This window comes from Pteropus vampyrus, unplaced genomic scaffold (assembly GCF_000151845.1).
Source record: "Pteropus vampyrus isolate Shadow unplaced genomic scaffold, Pvam_2.0 Scaffold249, whole genome shotgun sequence".
Taxonomy (NCBI): Eukaryota; Metazoa; Chordata; class Mammalia; order Chiroptera; family Pteropodidae; genus Pteropus; species Pteropus vampyrus.
The window spans coordinates 1,163,718-1,176,946 of record NW_011889030.1 but is presented as its reverse complement, the minus strand read 5'-3'; the positions used below and the strand labels follow the sequence as shown (position 1 = coordinate 1,176,946).

Below are 13,229 nucleotides of genomic sequence, written 5' to 3'. Positions count from 1 at the left end.
GTGGGTATGGGAGTTAAGACCCAGAAATATCATGGGATTTGCCAACGATTACCTTTATCCAGTCTTTCTTTTCTCTATTTATTCAACAAATAACTTTTGAGTTCCTATTATGTGCAAAGCATGGTGTTAGATGCCATGAGAGATAAATTATATGTAAGAAATTTCTTTCAAAGTTCATTCAGTTTAGTGAGAAAGAGATGCATGAGGACAGGCAATTAACCATAAGATAAATAGTAATGAAGTGAGATCTCCACAAGCCCTTTAACAATTCTAAAACTGAAATCATCATCCTCATATTGATCTGTTTTTCCTTAGAAATGACTATCTCAGTTCAGAGCACTGTTATCTAGCCCATCATCACTGCTGGAAATCTGAACACAAGCTTAGATTGCTCTCTTTCCTTCACCCCTATCCCCACTTCCCAGCATCTTCCAGTTAACATCCTACCTAATATCCGCATATAGAGTCTTTAAGTCTGTCAGTATTCTTTATCCTGACTGCCAGTGCATTAATTTTTTTAAACAATTTTTATCTCTCTTGTGGACTGTTGCTGTGACAGTCTAACTCTTTTGTCTTTGTTCTTAATCATCTCAAACACATTGTACAGGTCAATGTATTTGGAATAATGATCTGGGCAGATTAATGTATTTGAAATAATGGACTGTCTGTGTCACTCACCTGCTTAGTTTCTATGACTTTCAGTTGTTTGTAGGATCAACCTCATTTCTTAATGTGGCAAAACCCTCCAAAATTTGGCCTCCCCTCACACTTTTAATACTAGTTGCTAAATATTCCATAAAGACTTTTGGCTTTGCCCAGGCTATCCTTGTTCCCCTAAAGTGGGCTTCTCTTTTATCTTCTCTTCGATGACTTCAACATATATACTTGAATACTCAGTCAATACCTACTCAGGAATCTTTCCTTCATCTTTAATGGGAGTGCCACATCCATTGTCCTATGTATTACCCTGGATACCTCTATTAAATACTGTGTCTATGTCTTTTCTACCACTAGATATGTGATCCTCAAAGGCAAACACTAGGCTTAATGGTCCTTAGTAAGATGCCTGGCATATAGTAGATAATAAAAATTTATTGAATAGATCGAACTGTTCATTAAATCAAGTGTTATAAAAGAAATATAAGAAGTATAAGAAAGCATAATGGAATAGAATAATTAATTCCAACTAAGAAGATCAAAAAAGGCTCCATGTAAAATTTAGTATTTGAGTTGAATCTTAAAAGAAGTCCATAATCAGAAAAGTAGGAGATAAGAAATGCAAAATGAGGTTTTTCTATAAGCACAGTTTCTGCGTTGTTATTGTACTGCATAGAAAATTAAAGACCCATTACAGTACCTCATTTATGATTGTTAAGAAAATATGGGCGTAGGTCATGTGAGGCCTTGAACAACATGATCAAGAGTTTGGTCTTAATCCCATCGACAATGGGAATAGCACGAAAGTTTTTTAAAAATAGAAGAGATATAATTATACCACTGGTTTACTAAAGAGTAAGCAGCTTGAGGGTTGGGATTTTTTGTTTGTTTCTTGCTATTTCATTCTCAAATAAAAGGTGACTTGTGTAAATGTAGGGACTCATTATATAGCTGAAAACAAAGATATATTTTAGAACAATGCTGTCCAATACATCTTTCTGAAATTAGGAAAACATCCTATATCTTTGCTGTGCAATATACTAGTTACTAGACACGTATGATCATTGCTCACTTTAAATTAAGGAACTGAGGAATTAAATTTTTAATGATAGTTCATTTTAATTAATTAAAATTTAAATTTAAATAGCCACATGTGACTAGTGGCTACCATTTTAGACAAGAATAGAAAGTTCTTCCTAGCACAGTCCCAACAGAAAACAGATGGAACACTCAAATTAGGGCATTTCAAGGAGAGTTTATTTATAAAGAGACTTTTTTTAATGTGTGGACAACTTTAAGGGAACCACAAGAGAGAATGCAATTAACTGTGGTAGTGACGTAGGAACAGTGGTATGGAAGAATTGATGGAAAGACTCATAGTTAAGATTATAAGTCTGGATCACATGGGACATTATTTATAATATGTAATAATAATTTAAATAAAATTTTATTGAATGAAGTTTATACTCAGAACTGACTCTTTCCGGGAAGTCTATATGCCGATGAAGAATGGGATTATTTACACTATATGGTACTGATCTGTGCCATATTTTCTCATTGTCTTCCATTCTGGCCCTTCCCTGTAAGTGGTAACTTTTCCATTAGCAGGGCTGCACTGGCTTAATGATGGCTCCTGTCGAGGCTTCCTTTAAGGAGCATCCTCTCTCCTGAGCACTTGGGATGTAGGCAGGCTCTGACTGTTATCTGTGTTGTGTTTTAACATCCTGCCCTTTCTATCCCTTACCTCAGCACATACAATTCACCTTCAGTCCTAGCTCATTGCTTGATGATTTGTTAAGGCTTTGAAAACAGAAGGAATGAGAGATTTTAAGCAGGGTGGGGCTATTTCAAATCCTCGCTTTATTTATTTTTATGCCATTCAAATGGAATAAAGAGTCATAAAATGGCTTGACTGAAGGCAAATAAATCTGGATAAATTGAGCAAGAACCAATAAAAAGCTGGAGGTGAAAAAAAAAAGAAAGATGAGGGAGGAAAAGGGAGAGAAAAGGAAAAAAGAAGGGACAACTTTGTATTTCCTGTAATGATAGGGACTGCTTATTATTACCTAGAGAACAAAATGTCTTTGACCCAGTGAAACATTTTAAACTAAGGTTAAGCTGTGGGTAGAAATTAAGAAATCATCTTTATAGTCCATATTGAATCTCTTTATGCTGTCACCTCCTGTCATCTTTTATTAAAGTTTTGTATGCCACTGCTGCTAGCTCTGAGAGGCCTGACACCTTTTAGTTGTTCTGATGAAGTGTATAGCAGAAGCTAGTGAGTTTTTATGGCCAACACAATAGAATCCTCTTGTGCTATTCCCGATGCCTATGTGTGTGTGTGTATGGGGGGGCCGGGGGGGAGAGTGTCTTTTTGTACCACTCCTGCCCCCTTTTGACTACCTCTGATTTCTTAAAGTGGGAAGAGATATAACCAAGAGTTAATACTGCATGAAACTGGAGAGTAAGGGCTAGGTTCTTTAGGTAAAATTGTGAACTGTCTTATAGTCCATTGTATATCTGTTTATGTCATTGCCTTATATAGTTCTGCATTAACTTTTCACAGTTGTCCACTGCTAGCATGGAGAATGCTGGATCAGAGCTGTGAAGGTAGCCACAACTTTGGCCTGGATAATTGCCACTGTTGCGCTTATTGCTCTGACATTCAGAATTTTTCTTATCTCTCCCTCCCTCTCCTCCCCTTTTCCTTTGCTACACAGTCTCCATCATGAACAGATTGAACACTCACTCTCATAAATAGAATGTGGTAAAGAACTTGCAGTTTTCTACAGTGTTTCCCACTAGGAAGTATCTAGAAATGTGTGGGGTCAATTTTTGGCTGTCATAGTGCCTGGGAGTTGCCATTAGAATTTGGTAGACAAGAATCTATGGGTGCCAAACATCTTGCAGTGTGTAGACTGGTCTCAAATGATGGCAGTTTTTCTCATCTTAAATATCAGTAACACTACTGCTGAGAAAATCTAGATCTAACTAAGGTTTAGGTGGGTACCAGAAAACTCAGCTAATAGATTTTAAGTGTGCCTTGACGGTTAGATGCCAAAATGTCCTCCAGAATGTAGTATGACAACTTTCTGGCATATAGTAGGCCCCTAATAAAACTATGTTGTGTTTTGAATCAAGTTATTCATTTATAAACTAGCCAGCATCATCCAATAAGTCATATGAAAGTTCCTTTCGAAAATAGAAAAAAAAAAGATATACTTGTCAATATCAAGATTCTAACAGTTTTGTAAAGGTAATGCTCAAGCACAGAAAGAAAATGAATATACTGGGAAATTTTCAAAATGCTATTGGAACAAAGAGAGGTGAGAGTAATTTTTGTGGAAACAATTGAGGAACAGGTTGAATTTTAATGAGAATTTTTTTTTTTTTTGCAGAGACGCTTGCTAAAGTCAAAGGTACATTATGTAAGAACTTGGGAGAAGAGAGAAAAGTATAGGAATATTGTTGCTATAAAGAGTAGTATTTGAGAAAATGTGGCAGAAGATTAAGATTAAAAAGAACTTAGGATGGAGTATAGGTGGACTTGAACTTCTTGTAAAGAGTCTTTCCACTTGAAGGTATAGAATTATGTATAAGTTTAGTCATTGGAGGTAGTATATGGACGGCATGCTGCCTGCACTTTGCCTCTGTGTCATTTATGGAATCCATGCTCAGCTATCAGCTACTTCAACTTGCCTTCCTGATTTTCAAGGTCTCCTCCTCTCAAGAGCACTTTTCAGTTTATTAATTTAAATAGTAGCAATTTTCCCAGAGGTGAATCACATAATGATTTTTCTCGATCTCTTTTATACAAGTATCACTGAAAAAAGTACGATTAGATTCAATTTCAGTTGTCTCCCACAAAAATGATATGTAGAAAATGTCAACCAAGGTGACTTTCTATGTACTTAACAGCCTAAAGATTTAGGTTAAGGATATAACAGAGAGAACTGTTCTGCTTAAAGAATGAAAAGGTGTTGCACAAATTATCTTAAGAGCCAAAAACAGCGTCCAGTTCTTACTTGAAACAATTTGTACTTGGAATATTGTCAGCTAAAATTGTGGTCAACTTTTGCAAATCGTATGAATTTGCACTGCATATTTTTAGTGTTAAGCTAAACTCCAATATGGCTCTGCATAACTTACACAATATTCCATGAAAATGACTTCAGAAAACTCCCACAGAAGTTGACAATTTGGGCATCTAATGCTTTTAAGCTAATAGTATGCTTAGTGGTTAAAAAGTCGACTTGTTAAGAATGAAGATGAAAGATTTTGCAGGTAATGCTCTGCCTACTGCCACAGTGAATGCAACCCAACTATGTATCAGAAATATTACAGAAGCTTAAAAAGAAAATAATGTGAACTTTAATCACCATTCTACTTAGTCTTAAGTGAAATGCTCATGAATCATATGCAGTATCACAGCAGTTTTGAAACCTATTCTTGAATTTTCAAGCTGTTATTTTCAGGAAATTTAGAAAGCAAATTGCTAAGTGATAAAGAGTAATTTGATATCACTGCTTATGTCATTTTTTTCTCCCTTGCAGACTGGAAAAAAGGAAAGGAGTAATACCCTAAATATTGCGATAGACAACATGTGTAAGAAGACAAGAGACCTTCGAAGACAGGTGAGGAAAGAAACCTGGAGACAGAAACATCATGCAAAGTGAACCTTTTTTCCATTGTTGGAATATTTATTTCTTGCTTTTATTCTTTTAAAATTAATTTAGAACACAAAACAAAACCAATAAGTATATACTTTCCACATTTATAGACCTCAAACTTTTTGTGACAAACATAAACTAAAAGAGTGTGATTCTTCAGGCAGAGTTACATTTAAATGCTGAATCTGCCCTCGTCAGCTGTGTGATTTTGGGGACAGATATCATCTTTCTGAGCCTCTCAGAACCTATAAAATAGAATTAATAATACATAATAGGGTTGTGAGGATTAAATAAAATGCTTATCAGTGCCTGGTACATAGTAATCTTTTAGGGAGTGTTGGTGAATTGATTCTATTACATTAAAACCTGAGTTTATCATCCAAATACTTCCAGCAAACAACTAGTAATACAGACACCCTACCAATTACACCCTCCAATTCTTTTCAGGATGCTTCAAAAGTTAGTTTTTGCTTAAGTTAAGGCAATTACATTTTAAACTTAGGTCATCAGAAACATAGGATTAAAAAGGATTTCATTAAATAATTTAGAAGTGCAGTATTATGCCACAAGTTAATTTTTTCTCCAGAAATATGAAGACCTTGCTATTTTTGAAGACCTTTGCCTTTTATTCCTTTTCGCTATTTAATAACCAAAGTTCTTTTTCATGCACAACTTTAACTTGGTCACCATTAACTCATAAAAGAAGGGCAAAAACTTTTCAACCATAAGCTTTTAATGCAATATATTATTGTAGTTTAATGGGAAGATTTAGTAAAATGCCTGAGCAATCTTTTTAATCCAGAAATAGATTTGGAAAAGAAATAAATAGGGATCCCCAGCCAGTTAATATTAACTGAGTAAAACACAATTTTGAGGGCTGGTAAAATTCCAAAATCTCAGCTTTATGGCCTTAATGCAAATTCTATTTCCACTGTCAGCACTTAGAATTATGGAAAGCAAGAGTTGGAAAGAAGTTAGCACAACCTGTCTTATGATGTAGATGAGAAAGCAGGCCAGTGTGAAGAGGAGGAAGGGCCATTGAACCTAGACTGGGTCAGAACCCACACTGGACTCAGGAACTCAGTGCTGTCCTCTCTGTTGGTTGCATGACTTCTATTCTCAATCTTCTTCAAGATGTCTACCCTATCTGTTCCTCTCAGGACTTGGAAAAGTTGTATCTATGAGCTATCATCAATATTCTCTTTCATTCCTGTCTCATCCTTCTATGCTTTCAACCAAATTATGTACAAAGAGCCAATCTACGTTTATCATCAGAGTTTTTGGAATCATTTTTCTTAAAAAAAAAAAAAAGTTAAAACAGTCTCTTGTGTCTAGGATCATCAGATTTAGCAAATAAAAGTCCAGGATACCTATCCAGGTAAATTTGAATTTCAAATTAACAATATAAGTATGTCCCAAATAGTGCATGGTACATAATTATATTAAAAATAGTTGTGTTTATCTGAAATTAAAATTTAACTGGGCATCTTACATTTTATCTTCTAATCCTACTTGTGTCACTACCTCACTATCATCAGTAAGATATAGAAAGAGCATGGGGGATTACTAATACTTTTTATCATAATAAGGGGATGTTTCCAGCTTGTAGAGAACTGCTGTATTCCAGAGGTATGAAAATTCTCTATCGTTTCACAGGTCAGCATCTTCATTGTTTTGGGGAAGTTTGCTGCAAATAATAGCAACTATTTTATTATGTTTCATGAGTCCATGGATTGTCTGAGGGTCCTCAGGGTCACCTCTGTAGTGTTTCACTTGTCATCTCCCATATAATGGCAGTCAAATGGTGACTGCGTCTAGATTCAGAACTGGGTATTTGAGGCCTCAGTGCTTCTTCTTCCCTCTCTCAGTGTAGCATCTAATATCCTGGGGCTTCTTCTTGTGGCTTCTCTCTCCAACAGGGAACCTGAATTTCTTACATGTGAGTTAAAGTCTCCAAGAAAGGAAAGGTAGAAGCTGACAGGCCTTCTTAATGCCTGAGCTCCAAAGTCACTTGAATGTTGTTTTCTCCACATTCTATAGATTAAGAGTCACCAACCCTGCCCCAGGTGAACAAGAGCAAGTAGAAGCAATATTTCTTGTGGGAGAAGTAGCGGGACTATATAGAAAGGGGTGGAATTTTTAGGAGCTCTCTTTGGACACATCCATGGTCTTTGGTGTCAGTGAAGTAGCTGCTATGATTCATTCTCAGTATCCTTACTTGTCCTCATAGAACTTCATTTTCTATCCTGATGTTTATGCTTTTGGCAATAAAAAAAAAAAACAACCTAGTTTAAACAGCAACATGAGTCATCTCCACCTCTTCTTATTCTTGCAAAGTTTATCAAGCAGTTTAAGAATCTCGTATATACTTTTTCACACAGAAAAGAGAAAACCACTATCCTTAAAATGTTTTTCTTTGAAAAAAATAAATAAATAAATAAATAGATTCCGAGGTGCTGTGAATTAAAAAAAAAATGTTTTTCTTTAGAATAGTTAATGTTCATTTCTTATTCTAGATCTGTTTTTTGTTTGTGTTTTTAGTAAAAAAAGAAAGGGAACTCATCTTTCTGCCTATTCATCCTAATCCCCTTGCTTATCCATGGCTATCAATCAGCAACACGGAAACATTTTAGGTTTGGTTCAGGCAATCATTGGATTTTATCTCTGAGGAATGAGATAGATTGTGTAGACATATATGGAGAGAAGCAAATTATACATTCAAATTATACATTTGGGGCAACAAGATGGAATGTGCTAGGAGGTGACTTAGTGATTATTTGTCTTAATCTTCTTGCTCTATGACTTTAATGCCTTTTGTAATTGAAAACAATGATAATGGTGTTCCAGATTCTCTGTAATTTGGCTCCGGCTTACTCTCTATAATTCTTAATGTTCCTTCTCCTTTCTTTTTCTTTCTCAGTTCTTCCTCGGCTCACCAGCACATTAATCTGCCCTCAGACTAAAGAGTCTACTTGCTATTCATCAAATTTTCCTTCACTCTTCTCTCTACCTCCAAATGACATGCATCTTGGAATATATGGTTCATTTAACTTAGTGCCTTCCCTGTTCCCCTCACTCCCCTGACCCAACCCCTAACCAATGGAGGAACTTCAAGACTAATGTACTTCTCCCATGAAATCTTTGCCATTTTCACCAGTTGGAATTGATCTTTTTTTCTTCCCAGAGCACTTACAGCATGTGTAGTTCTATTATAGCAGTGATCATATTCTGTTAGTATTTTTCTTTTTTAATGGATTTTTCTATCCACTGGGTTTTAAATCCTTAAAATGATAGTTATGACAACATCTCTCATTTAATAAATGCTTTCAAAAGCTCTACCAATTGTAGTCTTTACATTATTGATTTGTATCCCTTAAGCAAGAAATAATACCATAGTATTATCTCAATCTCTCAGGGGAGTCAATTAAGTGAACATCACGTAGCTAACTAGTAACACCAAGGTTTGAGCCGAGGTCTATTCAATCTCAGGCTAAACTTATAACCACTACCCATAGGCCAGAGATAATGGCCCTTTCATCTTCAGAATTTCTAGTACCTAATACACTGATTTTACTACATACATTTTTTTCTTTGCTATTATTTATTCTACATGTTTTTTTTTTTAATTTAAGTTTTCTTTATTTAGCTTCCTTTCCCATTATTCATTTGAGAAATACATACCTATTGAAATTCTTAGTAAGGGAGAAGGATTTTTAAACCTCCTTTACTTCATCAAAAAATTAAAACTGTTGAATACATTCCATTTCTACTGTATTATGCAAAGTGAAACATACATTTGATTTCATTAAAGTCAAGCTAAAATTTTTCTTTGTGTGTATTGAAAAATAATTGTCTATTTCATAATGTAAAAGTAAAGATGAGATATGTCAAATAAAATAGGATTCTGGTAAAAACAAATAAACAAAACAAAAAGTTGATTAATTATTTAGTTGCTGAATTGCTCAATTGCTATATCTATCTCTTTATCATGTTGGTCGTACCAGTGCCACACTCAGAAAAAAATAACTAGGTTTTCGTACCTCCTCCTCATCATTCTCATCATCAAATAATATTAAATATCCATAAGATACAAATGCCATTAATTTGACATGGAGGTATATGCTGAATTAATTATTAGATAATTTAGTTCTTTAGTCAATTGAGGTTTGAAAGTTATCTTTTGCTATTTGACTTAAAATTAAAATAGCATGAATATACACAGATAAAAGTTTTTCTAGTTCTCTGGGAATTTCTTTTCTAAAACACTTTCTCTTCTCTCCTCTTCCCCTCACAGTTTCATTCTTATTTGGTGGTTGGGGCAGCGGGGTGGTGAGCAGAGCATTTTTTTAGTTTTCACATATAGCTTTCACCTTTGGATTTCAATTGTAGAGAAATATATTATTTTTTACTTGAAATACCAAACCACTTATATCAGTGGGAGATAGAAAAATTGATGTCTCAAAGCCTTTTATTAAACTATAGAGAGAAAAGACAGAAAGCCCCTCAGTTTGGTTTTGTGCTTGACATCTTTCATACAGGTATTATTAAAAATACATACCTCTAACTCCAATTGGCCTCCCATTAACTTCAAATTTTAGTTTTGTGGCTCCTAAGGTTGTCCTAGTTCTACTCTGGCATGTTGGATTCTTCTTTAAAGTTTTTTGTCTATCACCCAAGTAAAAGGAATGAGTCGTTCCACTGGGCAGGAAAATAATGTAGAAACAAATAAGATAGAGACTGCTTAGGTATTTACATAGGTATAGATGAATACACAATTTAAATGAAAAATATTCTTTATGAATACGTCAGAACACACAAAGAAAATTACTTAGCATAGCATTCAAGGCTCTCTGTGTCTTGTCCCTATCTGCACCTCTAGTTCTATCTCATAATAATTCCTCTTTCATAGTCAGCATAATATAGAGAATGGCAAAAATCAAACTCAGTGGTGTGCAAAGCAGAAGTGGTAAAATGTGATCATCAGTTTATGTAAGGCATCGGAGTCTGTTACTTGGTGACCAAACAGCATTTAACACCAGGCGAATGTATCTTTTTTTATATATATTGGATTCCCCTGAAAGCAGATTCTGAGACCAGGGCCTTACTGCGAGTAGTTTATTTGAGAAGTGATGCCAAGAAGCAAGTATAAGAGAACATGAAGTGTAGAGAATAGGCAGGAAAGGAGGAAAGGCAACGGGAGCCTAAGGAACTCTGAAAAGGGACATAATGCCTCCCAGAATTGTCTGACCAATGGATGGAGGCTGGGAATTTTATCCAGTAGTTCTCATCCCAATTGATTAAGGGTTGCTGCCAGTGGTGTTGACTCTTCAACTTCCAGGCTGTTTTTATTTGGACTAAGAATCTCACAGAGACTTAGAACAGGTACTGAGAAAGAATAACAAAAATAAAATAATGAAATGCACTCAAGGTGGAATGTCTTCAGAGGGCATGGAACTGTTTCCCACAACAAAAAATGAAATTAGAGAATGGTCCAGTGGATGAGATGTAAAGCATCAAAAGCTTCTAATGTAGTCCATAATAATAGCTATGAATGTGATGGTAAATGATCAGGAATTGGCAAGATAGACAATCTGGTGAGAAAATGGTGTTTTGGTTGCATTAATTGCACTTTTTTATTTGCATAGGTTAAGATACTTTAAAGCATCCCTGAATCCCTGACAGCTGACTGTGCTGTCTCGTAAAAGTATCACTCGCATCTAGCATAAGTCACCAATTTCTGGCCATTTTTTTTTCTATCATCTTTTAATCTTTTCATCTTATTTTACTCTTTTTACCTGAAATGTTTTCCATTGCCTACATTGTACTTAATGAAACCCTATTTCAATCCTTACTCTATACCACTATGTTCCAGAAACATTAGATACTTGTGATGTCTTGAGGATTCTTCTATTTTTGTTTCTTGTGATGGTCTCTATTCCTAAAATGTTATGCTTCCCATTTCCCAGCTCCAACTCTTAACATCCTATTCAGCTTTTAAAATGGAATATATATATCTCATCTTTACTGAAGCCTTCTTAACCATGACAGAATAAGTTGTTTCCCATTTGTTTTTACTTTTAAGATACTCATCAAACTCTTTGTGCATCTCTCACTCCCTAATAGTTACCCTGTCTTTGTCATCCTGTTATTCCCCAGGATGCCTGGAATGATGCCTTGTCCCTAGATAGAAAGCTCGAAATGCATTTGTTAATTTGAATGAATGTACAATTTCATAAAAGATTTATTGTGCTCATTATATTTGACATTATATTATGTCAGGTAATTTTAGCTCATTAACCAACAGAATTTTGAAGACATTGGCATAGAACTTATTTGAAAGCTCATTTTTCCATCCTTTTTGTCTTGTCCTACTGAACGTAATACCACACTTAACGTGGTGTACCTTTTGTAACTTAATGTGTTATGTAGTTAGCAAATGCCTTACGGGAAAAATATGTCCCAAATTTGTTTTAATTAAAAATATTAGCAGAAAAGTTGATTTAATTATTTATTCTTTAATTAATAATAAATCAGCTATACCTCAAGCCTCACCTTTGCAATATGTTTCAACACTTGTGTATGGGGTAAAGGATTGAAAGAATAGCAGGGAAAATATAGTTGAAAACTTTTAAGAAATAATAATAATAATAATAATAATAATAGGAGTAAATACCATTAAAATGAAGGGAAGACAAAAAAGTAGTACCAAAGGGGAGAGATATAGACCATAGCAAATGTTTTCAGTGCTGAAAGAAGATTGCTATAATTATTTAGGTATTTACAAAAAGATGGCACAATGTAAGATAACTGTTATTCTCTCTCTCTCTCTCTCTCTCTCTCTAGTTTTTTACATGGTGATAAATCAAAATATATTTTTTTAAAAGCACAAGAGGACAATTTGACCTTCTGTGTATAGTAGTAGATGAAAACAAACATCAAAGTCTTTTATTTGAGAAACAATCCCTCTTTAAACCTGTCTCTCAGTATAGTTAAAACTAAGCTTTGCTTCTTCATGTCCCAAATTACCAGTAACAGGAGTTTATTCTCACTATTTCTACCCCCTCATCTCCCATTCAGTCTTCAAGCCATAACAATAGGACTCCTGCTCCAGCTCTTCCTCTGAAACTGCTCTCACTGTTCAGCAATAACCTCTTAGTGGACAAATCCAATAAACAAGTCTTGGTTATTTTTATATAACTTATCTTTAAAATTGGATTCTGACACCTATTTTATTGAAATTTCTTTGCTGTCAATCTCCTGGTTTCTTTTATTGTAATATTTAATGACTCTCACTCCTCCACTAGATTATAAAGGACCATGCATTTTCATTTTGACATTTCTCACAATACCTCCTTTTGGTAGAAAGGTAAGGAATGGTATGCAGAAATATCTGTTGAATTGAATGAAATAAAATACACGGAAAAGAAGATTCAACAAGTTAATACTGCAGGTGTTATAATTATATTTGGTAGGATAAGATTATTTGAAGAGCACTGACAAAGAGATTTATTTGAAAGTTTCTCCTTTAGTTGTTGACCATTTACTCTCTTTGTTTCTTGATCTTCATCTGTCTCTTTTAGGTTTTACACTTTTATCTGCATGACTCCAATAAATGGTAGTATTTCCTATGATTTCATTCTTGGACATCTCTTCACTGTGCATTTCACTCTATATGATTCTATCCATCTCCTTGCTTTGAATTGCCTCTTATATGTATGCTGGCTTTCAGTCATACACCTCTAGTGCAGATCTCCTCTTAGCCTACTTCTATATGTCCTCTTACAAGTGAAAGAAGAAAAAGATGAAGGGGAGAAATAGCCATTGAAAACTGCTCCCCTTCTAAGAGATTCCTTCTACTTTTCTCTTATGTATCTAGAACTATACAACTTGTAGTTCCCAGCT

General features: G+C 34.7%; 1 protein-coding gene across 1 annotated transcript in view; it reads left to right on the top strand.

Annotated features, from left to right (window-relative positions):
• Positions 1-13,229, top strand: part of CTNNA3 (catenin alpha 3) — a 1,489,877-nt gene that overhangs the window by 769,389 nt on the left and 707,259 nt on the right. The window contains exon 9 of the mRNA XM_023520113.1: positions 5,211-5,291. Within this exon, the coding sequence (XP_023375881.1) occupies positions 5,211-5,291 (81 nt within the window). The remainder of the gene's footprint in view (positions 1-5,210; positions 5,292-13,229) is intronic.